General features: G+C 29.2%; 1 protein-coding gene across 3 annotated transcripts; it reads right to left on the minus strand.

Moving 5' to 3' along the window:
• Positions 1 to 6,621: 6,621 nt before the first annotated feature.
• Positions 6,622 to 17,320, minus strand: LOC111042332 (muscle LIM protein Mlp84B-like). Of its 3 annotated transcripts, none has more exons than XM_022326905.1 (12): positions 17,193 to 17,320; positions 14,523 to 14,672; positions 14,301 to 14,460; positions 11,487 to 11,616; positions 11,298 to 11,394; positions 9,703 to 9,802; positions 9,332 to 9,461; positions 8,928 to 9,103; positions 8,521 to 8,653; positions 8,077 to 8,264; positions 7,855 to 7,960; positions 6,622 to 7,252 (listed from the first exon to the last, which is right to left on the minus strand). In XM_022326905.1, the coding sequence occupies exons 2-12, from the start codon at positions 14,635 to 14,637 to the stop codon at positions 7,082 to 7,084; spliced, it is 1,506 nt and encodes a 501-aa protein (XP_022182597.1). In that variant the 5' UTR covers positions 14,638 to 14,672; positions 17,193 to 17,320; the 3' UTR covers positions 6,622 to 7,081. The 3 variants fall into 3 exon arrangements, with proteins under 3 accessions (XP_022182597.1, XP_022182598.1, XP_022182599.1); XM_022326906.1 differs by lacking the exon at positions 17,193 to 17,320 and adding an exon at positions 16,889 to 16,913; XM_022326907.1 differs by lacking the exons at positions 9,703 to 9,802; positions 11,298 to 11,394 and adding exons at positions 10,792 to 10,876; positions 10,936 to 11,032 and having other exon boundaries at positions 7,082 to 7,252.
• Between the last annotated feature and the right edge of the window lie 5,520 nt (positions 17,321 to 22,840).

The raw sequence follows: 22,840 nt of genomic DNA on the forward strand, positions 1-22,840 counted from the left end.
CACATACGTCACGACTTGGGCTACCGTATGACACCGGCACTCGGCAGCAAACAACTAATCTTTATACTTCTTTGTGGGTCTTAGTTTCCGATTCTCCAGGTATTTTGTGTGAGATGATGGCGATGAGGCTCACAGGGGGGAAGATGTTCGAACACGAAACTGTTATTCCTTAAATAGCGTAGTGGGCGTTGATGTTTCAACTAGAGCCTAGACTCTAGAGGTCCTGTTCCCGCTCGCGAAATCCTGATGTGAATCACCAAGTTCACCGGTGGTGTGCCGCCAGCCCGGTTATCTAATTGTCTTTTACCGAAATCGAACACAAAGTCCTGTTCGTTAACCACCCGTAAAAACCTCGTGTAATCACGAGACTCGTGTTTATGTAGTTGCTGTGATCAGTGGGCATTAATAACGACTCATAAGCGAGTAGTCGAGTTTTTGTTTTCCATCTTAGTGAGGTTGAGCGGAACTCTTGAGCGTAAAATGGTATAAGAAGCGCACTCCAACGATGCCCTACAGAGACATTTTATTTCGCCCTGATGATCTAATATAATCACTACATCGCAGAGCTACACGATTTAATTTTCACAAATCGTATTTTATAGTCTTTACTGTTGATCTAGGTCCGAGGATTACACGATGACTGCCAGGCGGCCGCCGGCGGCCTCTATAAGAATATTAATTATTTGTACGCCAAGTTCATTTTTCTGCAGTGTCATTATAAATTTGTATAAATACTATTGAATTTGAAAAAAAATTAAAAATACAAAAAAAATGTTAAAATTATGTTTTATACTTCAAAATTATTCCCGCTACGCCACAGCGCATTTTCTAGATCATTATTGTAGCGCCACGGAAAAGTTAATAATATAAATCCAAATTTACGCGGCCGTATTATGGCCTCTTACGAATGATATGGTGCGGCAGTCAGCAGTCTAAAAATTATCAATACCTAATTATTTGTATACGGACGCCGGCGGCCGCTTGGTAGTCAACGTTTTAATGACCTAAGAAATGCACTGAAAATAATTCTAAATAACCTAAAAACTCAAAAAATGAACTTAAAAATAACCAAAAAATGTACTTAGATGAGCGAAAAACATTTAATTTTTGAATAAATATTTCTTATTATTCATTCATTTTTTATACTACACAAAAAAGATAAAAATGTATTTTAAGAATTAAATTAAAAAATTATATTTAAATTTGAGTTGCCTTGTGAGTTTAATTAAGTATATTATTTTTTTCTATTCATACCCACTTTGCCAAATCCCAATTCGCTGACAACTCAGTTTGCCGATAAATATACCAGTTTTAAAATACTTTAAATATTATTTTGTTAATAAAATTTCAATTTTACCGATTCACCTACAGCTAGGGTGTAACGGCGATGATATTGTGGTATCAACATATGTAGTCGATATAAGTTCAAATATACTATTTTTATAAGAGTACTATAGGTATGAATCTTATACTATTTACCATCAATTGTTCTTATTGTTCTTTTTTTTATGTAACAGATCGAATAAAAACTAATGAACCAAAAAAAACCATAGGTACTAATTGAAATTACCTATGGGTACAACACACATTAAAAAAACTTAAAAAAAACAAAAATTAGTTTAAAATTTTAAATACACAATATGAACCTAATATTTGTAAAAATAAGCTTAAAAATGCAAAAAATGTAAAATAAAAATTATGCATTCTAAATTGTTATATCATGAAACAAATTTAGTTTTTCATTAGAACTGTATAGGACTTTAAGAAAAAAAATTCAAAAGTCACCAAAATCTTAACTCAGTAATGAGTCATTAGTCATTGTAGATAAAACTAATAGAAATAGAAGGCAAAACAATGGTTATAGTTATCAACAAAATATAATTGACTATTTTATCACTATTTTTATTTATCGTATTATATTTTTAATTTGGCCGTCTAGTGTCAACGACTTGTAGCAGTAGTCAACATCAACATATAGACTTAAAAAAAAAAATAAAACAAATCAATGTTAGGGGTGTAAAAATTGTATCTTTTATCATTATCACGACTGCCGACAGGGAAATGGAAACTGCATTAAGTAAAAATTATGTTCCGGAAATTGATCTTTACACAATCGAAATTGTACCAATGTCGAAGTTTGTTGCAAGGTGGTTTGGACGAAAGACAACAACACGATTTACTGTGGACTGTCAGACCAGGACGCCGTACGGCGATTGAGACTACATGTTCTCGTTAGGCCTCAACGGCCTGCTTTTCAGCCGGCAATACTGTTGACGGAGCAAGATGATAATATGATCAACGGCGAAAACTATGACATGCAGAAACGGGCACACGAACAAGATCAGGTAAAGCAATAAGTAATAACGCGTTCGAACACGGAACACTTTTGCATTTTTGCTGCCAGCACTTACAATTAAGACTCCTTCAAGCTGCGCTGCGGGCGTAGAAACTTCAATGAACTGCGCTATTCCTCCTAGCGAGTCATCGAGTTCAAAGGTGATCTTGCCGCCGGCCCGGTTGTTTAATTGTGCGTGGCGCCGTGAAAATCTCGTGTGATCACGAGACTTGTGTTCTTGTCGTTGCTGCAATCAGCCGGCATCATAAGAATCATAAGCAAGTAATCGATTTTTTGTTTTCCGTCTTATAGAGGTTGACCACAACGCAGCGTCGCGTACGTTCACCGCCCGAGTGCCTCCGCAATACTTTGTGTGATCACGATTCGTGATAATATTGTATTTGTCATTGTTGTGATCAGCCGACATACCCAATTTGTCAAAATACCTTAAGCCGCGTATACATGTGCGAGCCGAACCTATCGCGAACCGCTCGCGAACCAATAGCGACAATTATTTGGACGGCATGTTGAACGTCTATAGAACCGCTCGCAAACCGTTCGCGCCGATCCATCGATAGTCGGTTTTTTTCACGAACACAACGCGAGCCCAGTGTAAGTTTGGACGGCGCGTAGACAGGTTCGTCAGTTTTTACGAATATCATTATTTTTATCATGGAGTGGTCAGAGGAAGAAACTATTCAGCTTATTGATATTTACAAAAGTAAACCTTTATTGTGGAATCCTAAACACGAGGATCATTTTAAAAAGCATTTAAAAGAGGATGCATGAAGGGAAATCGCAGCTGCTATGGCGGAGAGGTCTATCGATGACTGCAAAAAGAAGGTTGTTTGCTTATTGGCTTCCTTCCGGAGGGAGATGACTTCGACTTCGGGAAACTCACAACCCCTTCCCCCCCAGTCATTCACAACAATTAACTATATACAGCAATCATCTCCTGAATCTTCAATGTCTTCGAGAAGTTTTGAAGATTTCATATAAAAATTGAAAAATATGTTAATTACAATTACAATTAATTATAAAGGTTTATAAAAAGTATAGTAATTTCATTTCATTTCAGTTTAATGTATTCTGTTGTATAATAATAAAGTTTAACATGTTCTAAGAATATAACATTTAGTTATTTGATTTATTACCTTGATGTACCTAATCATTTAATTCTTCAACAATAGCTGTACATACGTCTGGTACTATGAGTGAGATTGATTGTTTTGATATTCTGAAAACGTACTGAAGACTAGTATAAGAATCTCCTGTAGCAAGGTACCGTAATGTTACCGATAATCTGCAATAATAATACATGATTGTAATTATATTAACCCTATTATAAATATAATATATAAATGCATATATATAACATAAATAAGTCTACCTGTCTTGAGCCGAGATTGGAGAGCGGAAATATGTATCTTGCTTAGAAATTCGTGGTCCAATTTTTTGTAATAGATTCTCAAAATCAGTTGGTGACATTCTAGTAAAAATTTTGTACTGACCGCTTATTTGCTGTGACTTTAAATCCAATAATATCTCCATACCATTCCTTTTTTTGTACAAATCAGTCTGCCACCAACGTCGTTGTTTTCGCCTTTTTTTTTGACTTTTCTTCCAAATAGGCCATCAATATAGTCGCACTACTCATTACCAGCATCGCATAATCTTCGGAAGACATAGTTAGTAGTTACTAGTAGGCAAGTACGAACGATACTGCCGGTATTTCGGTAAGTTCGTTATTGGTTCGCCGTCGGTATTGGTTCGTGAGCGGATCGCAAGTGTGTACGTGAAATTAACGAACATGACACGAACACTTCGCGAGCGGTTCGTGATAGGTTCGGTTCGCACATGTATACGCGGCTTGTATACTCATCAATTATATTATTGTGAGGGCCATCAGGTTTCGCCGGTTTTGGTTTTCTTCGTAGTGTTCCGGGAAGTGCCGCCGACTTGTGTGGTATATACTCGCGGTATCCACTCGTCGAGCATAGTCGCAGTGTTTCCACTCGTCGAACAGCCATAGTGGTTTCCTCTCGTAGACCGAAGCCCGAGAGAAGCAAGAAGACGCCTGTCCGCTATCGCAGTTCCAGCGAGGTACCGCCACTAGTGGCTATTGCCATGGTCAAGGTCAATAGGTCATATGATTTATATAAAGTTCTCCTCTTGTTCAGTGGAGCAGCACACCAAATTGTATTTTCTATGAAGTCGTCACTGTAGTATTTAGTTCTTAAGGATTATTGTTTGGTTTTGACTTTTGAGTAATGACACTATCGTTATATAATGTTTAGAACACATTTACGACAATAAAATTGCATTGTATACGTCATAATATTAACGTTTACAATTAAATTGGTTTTGGGCATAGGCGTGCACGGTGCACACGGGGGCAGCATAGGCAGCACATGCTGGACTATTGTAGATAAAAAAATTATAAAATAATAATGTGCCTCTCCCGCGACTATGCAGCGTGAGCCTCGTCACGGAAAAAGTGCGCGTGGTTATACGGCCAGCCGCGGCACACAACGCCATCTCTGGAGCGTTGGTTACGTTTTACTTTTACTATGACGGCCTCTTAATATATTATAGATGACTTGGTGATGAATTATTATTTATTAACTTACCAACTACCTACATACATTTAAGAATAATATACCTAAACAATGAATTAATGAACGCTTAAAATAAAATGTTTAGAAAATATATTGTACTTTGCCATCTTGAATTCGTGACTAAATGAGAATCTGAGCTGCCGTGGCCATTGAACTTTTTGACTTATCCCATCAAACCTCTCGTGACTACCACTCATGTTCTATTTGATCATAGGAACTTCACTCTGTGGCTATATCTGTCTATTTAGCTTATATACTATGAATGACCTATTGTGGTTCTTTCTCATTATATTAAAGTATTTAATATATTTATAATCACGTGACTAAGGTTCAATGAGAATTTTAGAATACCTAAAGTACCATTATGTCTTATATAATTACTATATAAAGATGCAGTGACGTATTTACGGTAGGGGGGTTCCAAGGGTAGCATCCGAGTTGGGTCCCGAATTTATAATTGCTACACTAGTTGGGTCCCGAATTATTTTAGGTACTACACTAGTTGGGTCCCGAATTATTTTAGGTACTACACTAGTTCGGTCCCGAATTATTTTAGGTACTACACTAGTTCGGTCCCGGATTTTTATAGTTACTACACTAGTTGGGTCCTGAATTATTTTAGCTACAACACTAGTTCTTGAATATTTGTTGGTAAGTACTACACTGTACTAACATTTTCCTTCCCATTTTAACAGACTGTCTATCATCTATTTAGACCACAGGTATGGTTAAAAATGTTTTTTACAGTTTTTTTTTAACCTAACCAACTCGTCGAGGTTTAACCGGCATTTATCGCTGTTCCAGATAGTTTATTATAACATATGTCAAAAATTATCAGATATTCCCGATAACATTGAAATTATTACACGAATGCTCGAAAACCACTTAAGTACGTCTTTTTTTATTACGAATATCCCAATAGGCATATTATATACGTATAAGTACTTTTCATTTACTTTTCAATTTAATAAAATTGTATTAATATTATTGTATAATATTTAAAATTATTAAAATATTTTTACTAACTATCAATTACTTATACTTAAATATTTAAAAATAACTGTAAAAAACATTTTTAACCATACCTGTGGTCTAAATAGATCATAGACAGTCTGTTAAAATGGGAATGAAAATGTTAGTATAGTGTAGTACTTACCAACAAATATTCAGGAACTATAATAATTCGGGACCCAACTAGTATAGTACCTTTAAAAATTCGGGACCCAACTAGTATAGCACCTTTTAAAATCCGGGACCCAACTAGTACACTACCTGCGATTAGCTCCTAGAATTCGGGACCCAACTCGGATGCGCCGGTTCCAAGGGCACTGAACCCCAAGAACCCCAAGTATAAGTTAGGTAATTGAAGATATTTTAATTTTAATTTCACATTATATAATAATATAATGTAGATAATGTTCAAACAAAGACGTTAAGTGTATAAAAATAAAAAAATAACATTTTTCTAGTATCTAATACTTATAAAATGTTAGAATTAACAAAATGTTTGAACCTCCTTAGAAAGCCCCTCAGAAAAAAGTTGAAAATACGCCACAGTAAAGATGCATGGACAATTTCTAACTTAGTTTTAGTATTGTCTGTAGTGACTAATGATACAATATTGTAAGTAATTAACAATATATTAACAAAATATATTTAATGCACCGGTAAAGTTTAATATTATATTTGCACTGTTCATTTTAAACATTTTCAATAATATACACGCCAAATTACAATATTATTCATAGTACCTAAATATGATGTAAAGATATTGATGGTATAATAATAACGTTGCAATTCATATATATAATTAAAATGGTCTAATATTAATGTTATTTGTTTCAATTTTTCAATAGTAATTATTTTCGAATTTGATGCACAATTATATAAAACGACGTTGATAAAGCTTTAAAAGTAAAAAAAAGTATTCAGGTGTTTGAATACATATAAAATTAAAAATTACAACAATATTATATTAAATTATAACTTTTTTAAAGGTTTATTAAAATAATTAGTATATTTGGGGTGATATTACAAGAAAAAAAAAGCGTAAAACAAACGTTCAAATAAAGTTTGTTTAAAAGTTATATCCTTAGCCTTTGATTTGCATTAATTTCACAGTAATCATTTATGCCATAGACAGAACACCAGCGCCCATACCGAAGCCGCAACCTTTTGGCCCAAAATGTTTTGCGTAACAAGGTCTGCAATGAATATCTCCATCAGGACCATCGTTCAAACTTGTCGAATCTAATGATTTGCTGCAATCAGCGCAAGTAAAGCATCTCTTGTGCCAGGACTAAAAATAAATTAAAATAATACATTTTATGATATATATATAATATATATATATAATTTTATTTATGTAATATAAAGAATATTTTGATGTTGACAATATTTTAACATTCAAATGTATCATAAAGAGAACATATTATTGTGGTTAAATGCTCTGAAAAAATCATGGAAAGCTGATTTTTCAGTTATTAAAAAAAAATGATATGATTAAGTGGGTATACTCGACGTCTTTACTCGACTTACGTTATATTCATATTAGTAAATTATAAAACATATATGTACCTATATTGTTTTCTTTACGGATACCGCCAAATGTGTTACCAACTAATCTTTTTTTAATACTAACAACTTCAGTATGATACATAATCATAAAATGAATTAACCATACGATACTAATGTTCGTAAAGAACACTATATTAATATCCGAATCAAAAACATCTTGCAACAGATTTGTAGGTATTTTAGTTAAATTAAACTAAGTATACATTAGTAACATTAAAATATATTTTTAGCAAAATGTCTTTATTTGTAGGTATAGTACTATAGTATAATTAAGTATTTTAAAATTTGCATTAAGTAGGTAATAAAACTGTAAAATGTCATTACCTTATTTTTACTTATCATTTGTTCAGCGGCATAAACTTCATATCCACACCTCAAACACCCATTACCATTTCTGCTCTTGTTTCCAGATGTTGGTCTTGCTTCAGAGCTAAAAAAAAAAGAATAATAAAACTAGAACCCGGTTTTAAAAATATTGAAAGTAGATATTTTGTAAAATTGTTTATTCGTATAACAATATATTTATTTTTTAAAGCAGGTACTTACAACAACATTGTAGTTTCTCCTTTGGTGGAGACCAAAGTTGGTGAGTGTCCATATCCAAATCCTTTGGGTCCAAAGTATTTTCCGTAACAGGATTTGCAGTAAACTTCTTTATCTGGTCCATCACAAGCCAATGTAGAGTCTAATGGCCGGTGACAAGTAGCACAGTTAAAGCAAATTTTGTGCCACATCTGTTAATAATTTTAATAATTTTAAAATTAAATACGTAATATTTAAATTTAAAATAAGGCTCTGTGTTTTTTTAATGTATTCTTTCGCAATATTATATTGTCATGGAATAATATTTTCCATTAAAAGGCTTGTGAAAAAACGCATAACATTATACCAAGCTGTAGGTTTCAATCGCCTTACATAATTAATTTTCTAAGTGGTATGCATATACTAAAAATGGATAAGCTTGATATTTAACTATTTTAAAAAACTTACTGATCCTTTAGCCAATTGTTGTTCAGCAGCAAATACTTTTCCACCACATCTTGGACAACCCTCTCCCTTTTCCGCTTTAATAGACGTTGTGTCTGGATTATAAAACGGTCTCGATCCCGCTATTTGTTCATCTCTGTTATAAAAACGTAAATATTTATATTATATCGTTTGCAGTCCAACAACTAGATATAATACATCGGTGGGGTCGTGAATAAATATCATGGGCAAACGATGGCTATTCTCCTCCAATATTTTTTCACCCAGTAAAAATATATAGGTAATTACATGGTTATGATCGGTATAATATATTAATTAATAACTTATGATTCTAATTATTCGTTTAAATTACACAGCAGGTACTATAAAGTAGTATGTATAATATATATTGTAATAATATTTATACTAACGTCAAGCCATCTGTCTGAAGGAATCCTGACCCGCAAGCAAATCCATATCCATGAGGACCCCATTTTTTACCGTAACAAGTTTTACAGTACACATCACGATCAGGTCCGTCACAAGCAATTATTGAATCCAACGTTTTATTGCAATCCTTGCATTTGAAACATTTTCTATGCCATTCCTTAAGAAATACAACAACGTTTATTATTATAAATATAATTCAACGATTATAATTTGTTGAACTTAGAAAGTAATTTTATGAAACTACCTTCATGTCAAATTTAACAGTACAATTATTTTCAAAAAAATTACTCAATTATTAAACTATTAACTAGGTACCGAAAACTAAACTTTATTTATTGACATAGCTACACAGTGCACAATCATAAAATCGAAAATTGTTACTTACACTTCCTTTAGCAAGCACTTGTTCCGCAGCAAATACCACACCTCCGCAACGTGGACACCCTTCTCCTGCTTTTGCCTTAATAGAAGTTGTACTCGTGTCAATAACAGGAGCTCGAGATGTACTAACATCCCTAAATATAAAAACAAACATTTTTCATTCAGAACATAATATGGAATAGTAATAAGAAAAAAATACAATGGTATATGATATGGAATGTACTGGGCATTGAATTCTATTCGAAATTTGTCCATGAAAATAGACAATTAATGTAAGTACGTTTCCGAATTATATAGACAAATTTATAATTGAAACAGATAATTGCATGCTATGAAAAAGAAATGGTTGGTAGACCTTAGGGTATCATTAAATACCTTTCGGTTTCGTCGTTTAAGTCACATGTTAAACCAATTGACTGACAACCAGCACCTCTGTGACCTATACCTCTGGGACCGAAGCGCTTCGAATAACAAACTATACGGAAAAAAATTGTGAATATTATGCTGAACATGGTCAATTATTATTCAAATTGCATGGATTATGAAAACAAAGGAAATTAATCAAAATATTCTATGAAAAAGATTAAATATTGATAATTCACTCTGAATAAAAATAATGGGTATTATAATATTTAATGAAGTAAGTAACATGCGTGAAGTCATTTTGTCATTTTGAAAATATCGGTTAAAATTCTCACTCGATAACTCATAACTTCTATATTAAAAGTCGGTGGTGCACACAAGGGCGCGGGCGATAAGGAGGTGATCTTTGTCCATAATTTTAGTATTCTATACTGGTTTATATGGTTTCAATATTATTACATATAAGTTAGATATGTTTGTGACAATAGAATTTAATAAATTAATACAAATCTCTCAAAATATAATATATATTACTGATATATTATCAAATAAATATTTTTTTAAAATCCTCCCACTTTTTTTAACATTCTCTGAATCCGCTACTGAGGAGACTGATGTTATATTAAAAAAATATTTACTGTGAGTAATCGTGAAGTACATATAGCGTATAATGTTAGATTATACATATATATACATTTTAATATAAATAGGTACATAATGGGTGTATTTATTAATAATGTTACTAAATATGTATTTCCATGAATACTGAATAGTCTATACAAAACACCATGCTTAATAATAAAACTATTTACAATTTAATTACTATTAAATAACAAATATAAATACTAATATATAATAACTATTTAATTATTTATTAATTATTTACATAAGTAATTAACCGTGTATAAAATATATTTGTATAGTAAAATATTTACCTATTCTACATGAAGTCATGATATCAATTATGAATTAATGTTTTTATAGTTTTTAATAAAATTAAATATTTAAGGGGGTTTGACTATTTGTAAATTTTTTTTGTAAATTCTGATAGCGGAGCGATGAATATATTTTTTAATTCTAACTATACAATAATATACGTACCCATTATAAGCGGGATCACTTTGAAGGGCTCCAGCTCCTTGTCCGTAACCATAACCCTTAGGTCCGAATTTCTTGCCATAACATACTGATTTAAAAACAATTACGTTAAAAGTTAGAACATGCAAAATACACGGATTACCTTACCTTTGCAGTAAATATCTTTATCAGAACCTTCACAACAATTGACTGAATCCAAACGTTTCGTGCAAGTAGCACACTTGAAGCACTCTCGATGCCAAGACTAAATTAATAAATAAAGATCATGCAATAGGTAGGTATTTGAAATTATATGGTTAGGTATTTTGGGGACACTCAAAGGTGGTAATATATAGTTAAGAAGTAGGCTAGCAAATAACACACCTAACTCTATTTGGAAATGTCACCATTTCAATTGAGCCAACGTTAAACTTAAACATAAAACGAATTTCCGAATTTAAACAAAAACGTTCAATCAAATCAGGATTTATGCATTTTCAGTTTTCACACAAATATCGGTTCTCATTCACCTCTACAGTGTACTTCATTATCGGGCCCATCACAATGTAACACAGAATTCAAAGTTTTGTGACAAGTAAAACAGTTGAAACATTCTTTGTGGTATCCCTAGAATACCATATCGATCAAATGACATATCCTATATAGATCTAATTAAAATTGTGGTTTTTGGATTGTAGTTGTATAAATATTATACTTACTCTTCCTTTTGCTAACATTTGCTCAGCCATGTACACAAATCCACCGCAGCGTGGACATCCTTCACCTTCGGGAGCCATGGCCATGGATCGTGATTCCGTGGCACCTTGAGGTTTAGTATGATAGTAAGACCTAAAAAGGAATTTATTATAAACTCTTAATGCATAATAACATTTTCCTTATGAAACTAATAAATGTTAATCATAGTATATTGAATATATTATGTAAATATGTAGATTGTAGGTAATATAAAGTATAATATATTAGTGGTTTTAGTGATTCTTTACCATTAAATATAGGCATTATTAAAATAGTTGTGCGTAAAATAGACAAATTCCATAAAGTTAAAAGATAAAACACTATCCAAAATAATATTATCCAAGGGATCATAAACATTAACTAGTAATAGAAAATTGAAAGTTACAAACTAAAAATAAGTGAGTAAATAAATTCTTAATATATTATTATAGTTATGTAATATAAGATTAAAATTTATAAATATACACTATAATTAATGAAAATATTTAAAATTCTAAGCTTACACTTTAAGTTAAATTTCAGTCTTAAAGTATAAATGTAAAACTATTGGTTTTTTTGATTCAAAATGTATCTGTGACAATTTAATAGTAAATACACGATAAACATGTACATAAAATATTTAATCAACAATTTTATTATTAATCGTTTTCTGTCGTAATTATTATGTATAATTTAATATATTTATACAATTTAAATGTATTAGCTTAAGATATTTTGTTTGTCTATATATGATGTATTATACATTTTTTTAATTCATTGAAAAACAATATTTTGAATTATAACTGAATATTTTGCAAAAGTATACCTACTTATAACTATTTAGGTACTTGATTTTATTAAATGGATTAAATTTATAAACTATATAATTAAGTATAAAGTATAGTAGTATTTTAAGATTAAAAATATATTTTTAGTGTATAAAAGGTTATGATTATTTAACATTAATTATTGAGCAACGTTTCCCCAAAAAATTACAGTTAGGTGTGAAAAAAATTTTTTTCTTAAATCATCATTATATTATAATGACTCCAATCCAAAATTGCAGCTTGCTGAAGTAGAACAAAAAAAACAAAACAATAATTAATTACTGTTAGGACCATTTAGGTACAACAGTAAAAATAATATTTACAAATCATAAAAGTTCACCTCTCCATATTATTGTTATTTTATAAGTATTTTTGTTAAATAGGTATGACATATTAAGCGAAAGCTTAAAATAAGATAGGTAAATAGGTACACAAATATAGCAATAATATATAGTTAGTGAAAGCAAGACCATCAATAAGCATAAGTTTTATAAATTATAAAGACCAGTGATACTATATTTATATATTATGTATGTTAAGTTATTAAAAAAGTTTAATCTCACCATTTAAAGCCATTTGGACTCTATAGAAGTGAAACAATATAGCATTCCATGAACTCTCTTAAAATTGATTCTTTACACATTACATCAATATGTTTTGTAATATTATGCTTAGGATTTAAAATGGTAATGGTCATGTCAAACATGATAAATCTAAATAATTAACTTAATAAATGGTATCTTAAGCGTGCTTTAGGTATCTGCAGTCGACATTTAATTATATTGCTAGATGTTTAATAATGTGTATCGATAGTGTTATTAAAATGTTTTAAAACTGAATACTTTTTAGATATTATGTCCGATCAATAACATAGTATTTTAATATGTACACATCATATTATGTATTCTCTAAAGCAATCATTGTTATATAATATGTACGAAAATTAAAATCATGAAAGTGATAAAATGAATAGTTGTTATGATTAGCCGAAAGCATCGCTTAAGCTGCCAGATAAACGTAAAATAAAAATAAAAACAATCATTGGAAATAATATTATTAATTTAATGAAAAATCAACAAAACATCTCTATACAATATATTGCTTGTTCACTGTACATATACTAATGTGTGTGGTAAATAGGTACAAGCTTGGATTCTTAACATATAATTATTAAAAAAAAATATCTTCTAAAACGAACAGAAATGAGAGGTGAATTTGTATGTATAAGCAAATATTAAAAAGGTTTTACTCTTGCATGCAAAAATAAATATAGGTTGATGGGTAGGTCCTTCGGATGGTCAGGTATTTAATTGGGTTGTTTCTCCATTAAAGGCTGTTAAAAAAAACACACTTATTATTATATATTTGAAACATGCTCGTAAGAAATCTATCTAACAAAGAAAACTCTGTTGGGGCGTTTTTATTCACTAGAATAGTGATTACTAATTAGTTTCGTATTGTTCTATTATATTATTAATAGTAAAATATTAATAAATAATAAATTACACTATGGTGTTTTACGATTGCTTGAAATAAAAAAGGGGTACCTGTAGGTTACGTATATTAATACAATAACTAAAAAATAAGTATAAACTTACGAACGACAATATTATTGCCTTTTAAAAATAGGTTCTTATATGTATTATATGATTTGTATGGTTACCGTAGGCGCCCGCAGGGGAGTGCCTGGGAGTGTCCCCCTCTATTTTAGTTAATGTTAATTTGTAAAAAAAAAAATAAAAAGTATGTGCAGAGATTTTAAACTTTGCCCAGGCCCCCGTTTATGTTTCTGCGAGCACCTTTGATGGTTATGTATGTAGTTATTATTTTTAATATATTTAATTACGAAAGATAAAAATGTTTCTATCTTTAATGGTTTTCATTCCTCGAAAAAAATCATTGTGATAATAATTAGTATAAAATGTGACCATTAATAGGAATTAATTAGGGCATTAATTATTATTCTCTTACACGTTGCTGAGATGTTCACCATTGTCTGTACTCAGGCATCCAGCACCTCCACCGAAACCGTATCCTTTTGGTCCGTATTTCCTTCCATGACAGTTTTTACAGTAAAGCTCTTTGTCGTGCTCTGCGCAGTTGGTGGAGTCCAAAAACTTGCCACACAATTCTATATAATTTCATCAAGATTATATTAATAGAAAACAAGCGCTTCAAATATTTAAATCTTACCGCATTTGAAGCACATTTTATGCCATTTATAACCTCCAGCAATTCGCTCTTCGGCGGCATATACTGATTTGGTGCATTTTACGCATTTTGGGTGTTCGATTGCGACGAAAGGCATTTTTACAGTTGATTTAGACGATTTATCAAATAAAACTGAAAATCAAAATTTTAAATTATGAAATGAATAATAGTGATAATGTTAGCACATAAAACATTTTATTTTTTAACCTAATCTAAGTACAGTTTTGATAGTTTAGTGCATTTATTCGATAAGCGCAATCTCTTTGCAATCAATATAGTATATATTATCAAAATATAAATCATAAGACAAGTTGTTGATACTATAAATTTTAAATGTAATCATCGTTTCACATTGTTTTATTGCAATACCTAAATAAATAAGTTCGATTTAAGTACTCTTTCTACAAAACTTCAAACCTCAAACGGGTACGAATATTAATTTTTTTTTCTGTTACAACAAACTTCCTTCCAAAACCAAAAAAAAATCTACATTATAACAGAAAATAAGTCTGCCATCAATAATTTATACTGAAATGTTTCTATTTTTTTATTTTGATTGTAATATACGATTTATGGGTAGGTACATTTTTTTTTTACATAATAAACGTAAGTTTATGTTCGTTTTTAATCTTTGCACGTGGTAGTCTGGAGTAAAATTAATTATGGCAACACTTATATCTGTGAAATTATATTTAAAATTAGAACCAAAAAACTTATAATTTAGATTTGACATTTTGCACATGGTTTTTAATATCAGTAAGTTAGTCACCAGGAAGAATATATGGTTTATAAGTATGAGTATAGTAGATAAATTATGAGGAATTTTAAATGTCAGCTCAATTTAGACTAGTTGTTCACCAATAGATCAAGGACTAATAGAAAAAAAAAGAGACAGAGACGGAGATGTTAAATGACACAATAAAATATATGTATATAATACTTAATTATATATTAATAGCATTTGGCGATACTTGACAAGTACGATTGGCTATGAGCCATTATTCAATCCTGGACACTTTGACCTATTTTTTTATGTCATATATAGGAAAAAATAAAATAGAACTATAAATTGTTGAAAAGGACAAAATATTGAACTTATATACTCTATAAAAGTATAAGGATATAACAAAATTACAGAATTATTGTGTAATATCATGAAAATAAAGTAGGTGCTTTAAATAAAATTAACATTTGTTAACACCGAAAATCGATAGATGTTGAGTGAACATACGAGAATGCATGTCCAAGTAATTATAGGTTAAATTCGTCATATTAATATAAATATACATAGTCGATATAATATGAAGAGTTGAAAGTTTAGAATTCCATTCGCACTATCACGTAGGTATCCATATAAGGATAAAACTAAAGCGGAAGAATCGAATAACCTCCGAATATGTATTCACTCCATTTTTAGAATAAAATATTACTCACACTCGTGAGTTGAACTATTTCTGTGAATGATTTATTAAGTAAAATAATATAATGTACATAGAAATATATAATATTAAGTATCCTATACATACAGATTACAGGTAAGCACTACAAAATTGTACTCTTGTATTGTATACTTATATAGGTACACAAATTATCTAGGTACTATTCAGTACACACTACATACACTGATTATTATTTATAATGTGTGTGTAAATTGGTACATGTAAACAAATCGACTATTCAAAATTAAAAACATCCATATAAAAAATACTTGTTATAACCACCTGAGAATTCCGATAAAATTGCAAATTATCCATAGATAGGTGTATACCTTTTCTTCAGAGCATAAAATGCGTTAGTGTTTTTTTAATTAATAGTACCTTTACATATGCATTATGAATAAAAGAGATTTAAAATTATTAAAGTTGAGTAGTTTTATTTGAAAAGCATATTATGATATTTTACTCGTGCTTAAAAGTTATAAGTGCCTATCAAGATTATAGTCGAATATGTAAACAAAATCATATGGTAGTAGGTTTTTTGTTTAATATTTTGATAATAGAATAATATAACGGTTATTCGGTTAATAATATTAAAATATAAAACAAATTTTAAATGTACCTACTATAATATGTAAAAGTATTTATTTTAGTTTTTATTAAAACTTGACTTTTGCAAAGGCATCTACGTATTGACGTAAAGACGTATAATAACTACGTATTATAAAATACTTCACTATGTTATTAATTAGAATGTATAATCTGAACAAAATTTAAATTATTAAGAAAAATAATAGTGGGTAAACTGAATATAAATTAAATTTAAGAAATATCAATTAAATATTGAATGCCTTCTTAACATAATATCGTTCAATAAAATTGGCGTAAATAGAAAACTTTATATTTACCAACCAAAAGGTTATACAAAAGGTATACAATGTGTAACTGGAAGATCTGACAATTTTTTATTGAAATTAAATTTGAATATATCAATCGTGATACACTCCGTATAATATATTCACTTTATTATTATGAACTTCAATTTAATTTAATTTAAATGAATCACAGATTTTATTCAATAACACAATTAAAATTAAGTTTGAAAAAGTTAAAAGTTTTTATTCAATATGTTGTGTGATTACTGATTTACATCAATATTAATTCAAAAATATTATTAAATTATTGTTTATTATAAAATGTTAAAATATTTGCTCACCTTAGTAAACGGAGATTGTACTACAGGCGTGTTCAGCTTCGGTTTTGTAAATGTTCTCGAACTTTAATCAAAGTGTTCTACTGCTTTTATCCCTACTACAGTATTGCACACGGCACATTTGCTCCGCCCTTTAAGGCGCTCCTACGCAAGAATATTTAGTATCCCCTTGATCTACAATAGTATAATTTCAGGATAAAAAATATACATATAAATAGTAAATACAAAGATTATTAAACTTACATTGGGTTTTTTGTACATACACTTTTGCCAATAAAAATAGAAAAAAATTGTATTGTTACCAATACTTAAAAAATTATATTTATAAAATGGACATCAACATTTTTGTACTTAAAGAGACATTAGTATTCCATTTAAAAACATAAATAATGTGGGGGCGAAAAACACGGTACTTGGCATATGATCATTCAAATATTATTTTAAAACTTTCTAGATCTAAATTTTAAACTTTTAATTGATACACACACGCGTTTCTTTTGTTTTGATCTAATTTTAGTGCACTGTAAGAACTATTATTCTCTACCTTCGCGATACATTTACGTTATTGCAGTATATTTGTTCAAATGTATGAGTAATGGGTAAATGTCTAAATAAATTAAAAGCCTACATTTTAATTTTTAAAAAAAAGGAACCATTAGTACCTATAATTATCATTAATATATCATATTATTGTATGTATTATTTTAACTTCTTAACTATACTATATACTAGAATGATCTTGTAAAATAATAAAATATATAATGTAGGTAAGAGTTTTAATAGTGTTTATTGCTCATTTGCGTCTGTTAAATTACACAAAAAAACAAAACTAAGAACTATATAATAGTTTGTTTTAATAATAATAACATATAAAATAATATATTTTGAATGATAATAATTGTGTTGATGACCTTAATATTTCCTTAATTTAAGCATTTTATTATATTGGTAGTTGATACTTGATACTATACACAATGTGTGTCAATGGTCCCATTACACATTGCAATATTGTAAATAATAAAATAAAATATATTCAATTTATTGATAAAAAATAGTAAATAATAAATAACTTATCCTATTAATTTTATATTCTGAGTGAAGCAATAAATGTATTGGTTTTGCATTGATGTGTATTTTTTATTTTTATATCTAACCTAACTGTCGTTACATTTCGTATCAGTAAAAATGCTTCAATTTTCCACATTGAGAGAATTTTCTTGTAGAAAAATAGATTATAATTGGTACTTGGGAGGGGAATCAAACTCTCAGTTATTTAAAATATGATCCGGAAAACCAATAATTTGTACGTGCTTCTATAATTTTTTTTATTATTCATATTTCTATACACAGTGACATTTTCAAAATATTTAGGTTAATATTAAGAGCATATCAGAGCACTAATTGTTTTCTGTCTTAGACCCACGTGTCCAACATATAGATATAAAGCATTCACGTAAAATCATTTTTTATGAGTTTTGAATAATCTTAAAGTAAAATTACCTAACAAAAATTATAGAGGATAATAATTCCAAAAGTTTTATATGTTATTATTATTTTACCTTAGATTTGACTTTAAAAAAAAAATGGCAAATTTAAATAAATATTAAATTATTTTGATACAATATTTTAATAAATCAATATGGTATATTCTAAAAAATATTATTTTCTATGCATTTTCTAATTTGTAATTTTAGATTTTACTATAAGCTTCCTCGAAAAAATTATTTAGCGGGAATGCGTTTTGTCTATGTTGCACGTAGACAGTGCGCTGACATCATCTTAAACTATTTCCTATTTATACCTGTACGAACCTATTCACATCATTAGACTGTGATTCAGTATTGACTTAAAAGTTAATAAAAGATAATAACATATAATAAACATGTATACAATAAATTATAATATTAAATAACATAATAATACCTATAATAAACGCGATGTTTTTGGAAAAAATAATTTAACCTACCGTTTTATTGAAGTAAAATAAATAACTAACAGTATAGTAATATACATATACATTTTTGATGACATACTAAATACGTACTTATTGATATAGACGTAGTCGGTTAGCCCTGACGGACTGTCTCAGCTCTGAATCGTTTTTCATATTGAATTATTCATGATTGAATTCAAATTTAATACAAATATTACAGTGGCCTAATCAATGACGAAGTACAGTCTATATCTACTTCATAGCAGGGCGAGTTCCATGATTTTTTACTATGAAAACTTTATTTTTTAGCTAATTTCATTAAATTATATGAATTTAAGTTTAAGTAGGTAACAATCAGTTTGCTAGTAAGTTTTGGACTAGATAATACGTAACTCCTTGAAATATACTTCTTAGAACCGCATCAATAGACTACATTATTCTTCTGGGTTTTTTTTATAGGTATTTGATTTAACTCGTCTTGACAAAATGTATTCATGGTAACTTATGTTTTATATTTTAGCTTTAAAAAAGTGCAGGTTCTTAACACTACCACAAGGTGTACAAGAAGTACACATTAAAATAAGGAGACATATTTATTCTTCTATAGTATATTGTGTATATATATGTATATTGTATGTATATTACTTTACGTAAGAAATTTAAATTACTTTTTACTATAGTATAGTACCAACAGATTGTTTTCAAATTTCGATTCAATTTCGTTTTTAACAAAGACTTAAAAGTTGAATGAATACTATTTTTGGTAATTTTCTCAAAAAATTCTTAAAATGCTACGTGGCCTGGATAATAACGTTCATGTCACAAGGACTTCCAGTTGTCTATATTTGGTCCAAATTTCAGTGTTAGAAAAAAGTGTAGAAAAAGTGATCTTTTCAGTGTTTTAATTAGACATAAAAAAAAAATAATAATCATTTTTACAGTTTCGTTAGAACTTGAGTTACTCAAGTTAGTTGATTAAATTTGACGGTTATTTATGTTACACGTCGTGTATAATTAAATAAATCGTTTTTAAATAATTTGTTCTTATTTTACATTAATGTAGGTTTATTAATACATTGAAATTAAATTAAATACATCTAACCAATCAATCATAATAATTTCATTTTAAGTACCTATATTAATGAATAGACAACGTTGATATGCTAGTATAAAATCACCTGTACCTACCGGTTATTTTTTTTTTTTGAATTTTCGAATTCTTGGCATACATTTTAAGGTATGGAAAGAACATTTTAGTACTATTTCCGTCCGATCATACCTTAGATACGCGTGGGTGGCCCAAGGACAAATATCTTACAAAGAGGGGGGCAAGAAGAAAAAAGGGAAACTCAGATATAGATAGTACATAATATAATATGCCAAAATAAAATGGGCTTCTTGTGTAAATGACTAAAATAGGTCACGTGTCTAACCTGGCCAAAATGATCATGCGATGGTAAACGAATTCAATAAGATAGTGTTCACTCATAGGTCTATTTCGGGTGTAATATACAATCGGTATAGATGGTTTATATTTGAACTTTGAAGTAAAAAGAGATACACAGTGATGTTTATGTTGCATAATTGTGTATCTTAAATCGAAGTAATAATATGAAGTGTTATTTTCCCATACCACGTTTGACTACAACATTTATCGTAGCCAATAATAATGTTTAAATATCATGATTTACTTAATTAATATCATAAAAAATAGCTCAAAACTATTTTAATTATATCTAAGGAATTAACTATTGAAAATATAAATTATAAATCATAACAATAAACCATAAAACAAAATATTATGTTACCCCACTAGTCACAACATCCACATTAATTTGTACCAGTTAAACAACATTTCATTTATGGTACATTGCCACATTGGTACAGAACATAATATAGGTATTATTACTTATTAGCATTGATGGGCATTGGAATACTTCCTACAATGTATGTTGTACCTTTAAATGATACTCAAGAGCCTATAGAATCTAGTAGTCTCTATAAATTATAATAGTCTATGCTATAGATACATTGAGTAGAGAGTATAGATTCATCATTCTGTAAAGAATTATAAATATTGTGATTTTAATTTTCAAAAGACTATCGGTAATCGGGACTTATAATAATCAGACACGTTCAAAAACCAAGGTGCCTAGTATTTCATCATAAAATAATTTTTTCACCAGGCAAAAAAAAATAGGTAAAGGTGAAAAAAATTTTCGATTGAGAAGGGAACCGGAGTTGAGAAAAAAAAATTGGTAATTTACTATAATAATAGTACCTATAGCTATTGTAGATATTGTACATGTTATGCATGTATTATAATGACCTATAAATGACAACAGTAATAATATGTACGATGTACCAACGCATGATGTAATTTAACAGAAATATTTTTATATTTTATTTATAAATTCTAATAATCCGAGAATACTCGAGTCCAAAATTATTATAAATACAGATGTATATTAATCCCAAAGAATTACGGAAAAGTTTCCTAGTCCCCACGCCCCAGATATATATATTATAGTCTTTATTATATTAGATAATATTATAAAATCCCCATATGGAAGTAAAGTTTAATAGAGTGCCGTAAGTTTGCCGCTTTTCTTTGAGTATGAAAATGTAAGAAAACCGGAAAATTATCTTTGAAGTATGTACAATTTTCTGCCATTTAATTCCAGAAACAATTAACACGAGATAATCGGATAACTCCTTCTCCTCTACACCAAAAAAACGATCTCACTATAAAAAAAAACCACATCATATTATTATGCTGCATTATAATTATCACTAATAGTTAATAGGCATAACTCGTTATTTTATGACAAACACTAGGATCAATACAAATTAACACAAATTAATATTCCCAAAATATATCGCTTAAATATATTATTTTAAATATTGTTATACATACATATATACCGGATTTTTTTTAATTTAGATAGTAATACTTAATTAAACTGAGAAATCATTATAATATATTACGTATATAATGATGGTAATGATACTAAGTATCTAATTATAATCATTGATTTTTTTTAAATTTATTATTTTAAATATTGTTACATATATATATATATATATACTGGACTTTCTTACCTATGATTTTTACCTGGACTTTTTTTTCTAGGACTTTTTTATAGCGATTCATATAATAGATTTCCCTAATTGTTATTATGTAGCCAATTTAATGTAGGTAACCAAAACGGTATATTTTGGGAATTTGGAAAAGTTGAGATCATAAAAATATAGATGTAATATAAAAATTATTTTTGAATGCATTCACAATCGTTATTACCTTCATAGTTGATTGGATTAATAATCAATAACAGGTGACATAATATCGCTATGAATTATGCCATTATCCATGAGTATATAAATACATAGTAAAACTTAATAACTATAATAAATTAAAATACGAAATTAAAGATTAAACACAAATTGTAGTTTCAAAAATTTAAAACCTATTGAACAACTCAACAACTTCATATTTTATTAGCAAAAATAATATAAAAACATTGCATCAAAAGTTCACATTAGCTACAATAGTTGGTCATTCTATAACCTAACCTAACCATAGTATACCGACGCATAGATCGACCAAATAAAAAAAAATAAATATGAGTACCTACATTTTCATATATTCACCCATCACACCATTAGATACTTTTGGAGAAAGGACGAGGTATACAGCATTTAACACAAATTGTTAAAA

This window comes from Myzus persicae, unplaced genomic scaffold, assembly GCF_001856785.1.
Source record: "Myzus persicae strain clone G006 unplaced genomic scaffold, MPER_G0061.0, whole genome shotgun sequence".
Classification (NCBI taxonomy): domain Eukaryota; kingdom Metazoa; phylum Arthropoda; class Insecta; order Hemiptera; family Aphididae; genus Myzus; species Myzus persicae.

Bases quoted from the DNA above. Each gene is read 5' to 3' on its own strand.
- LOC111042332 (XM_022326905.1), bottom strand. From the start codon at position 14,637: ATGCCTTTCGTCGCAATCGAACACCCAAAATGCGTAAAATGCACCAAA. The intron at 9,803-11,297 runs GTGAATGAGAAC...TTTTCCGTATAG, and splicing joins TAATGAAGTACACTGTAGAG to TTTGTTATTCGAAGCGCTTC. The intron at 7,253-7,854 runs GTAATGACATTT...ATTTATTTTTAG, and splicing joins AAATGATAAGTAAAAATAAG to TCCTGGCACAAGAGATGCTT.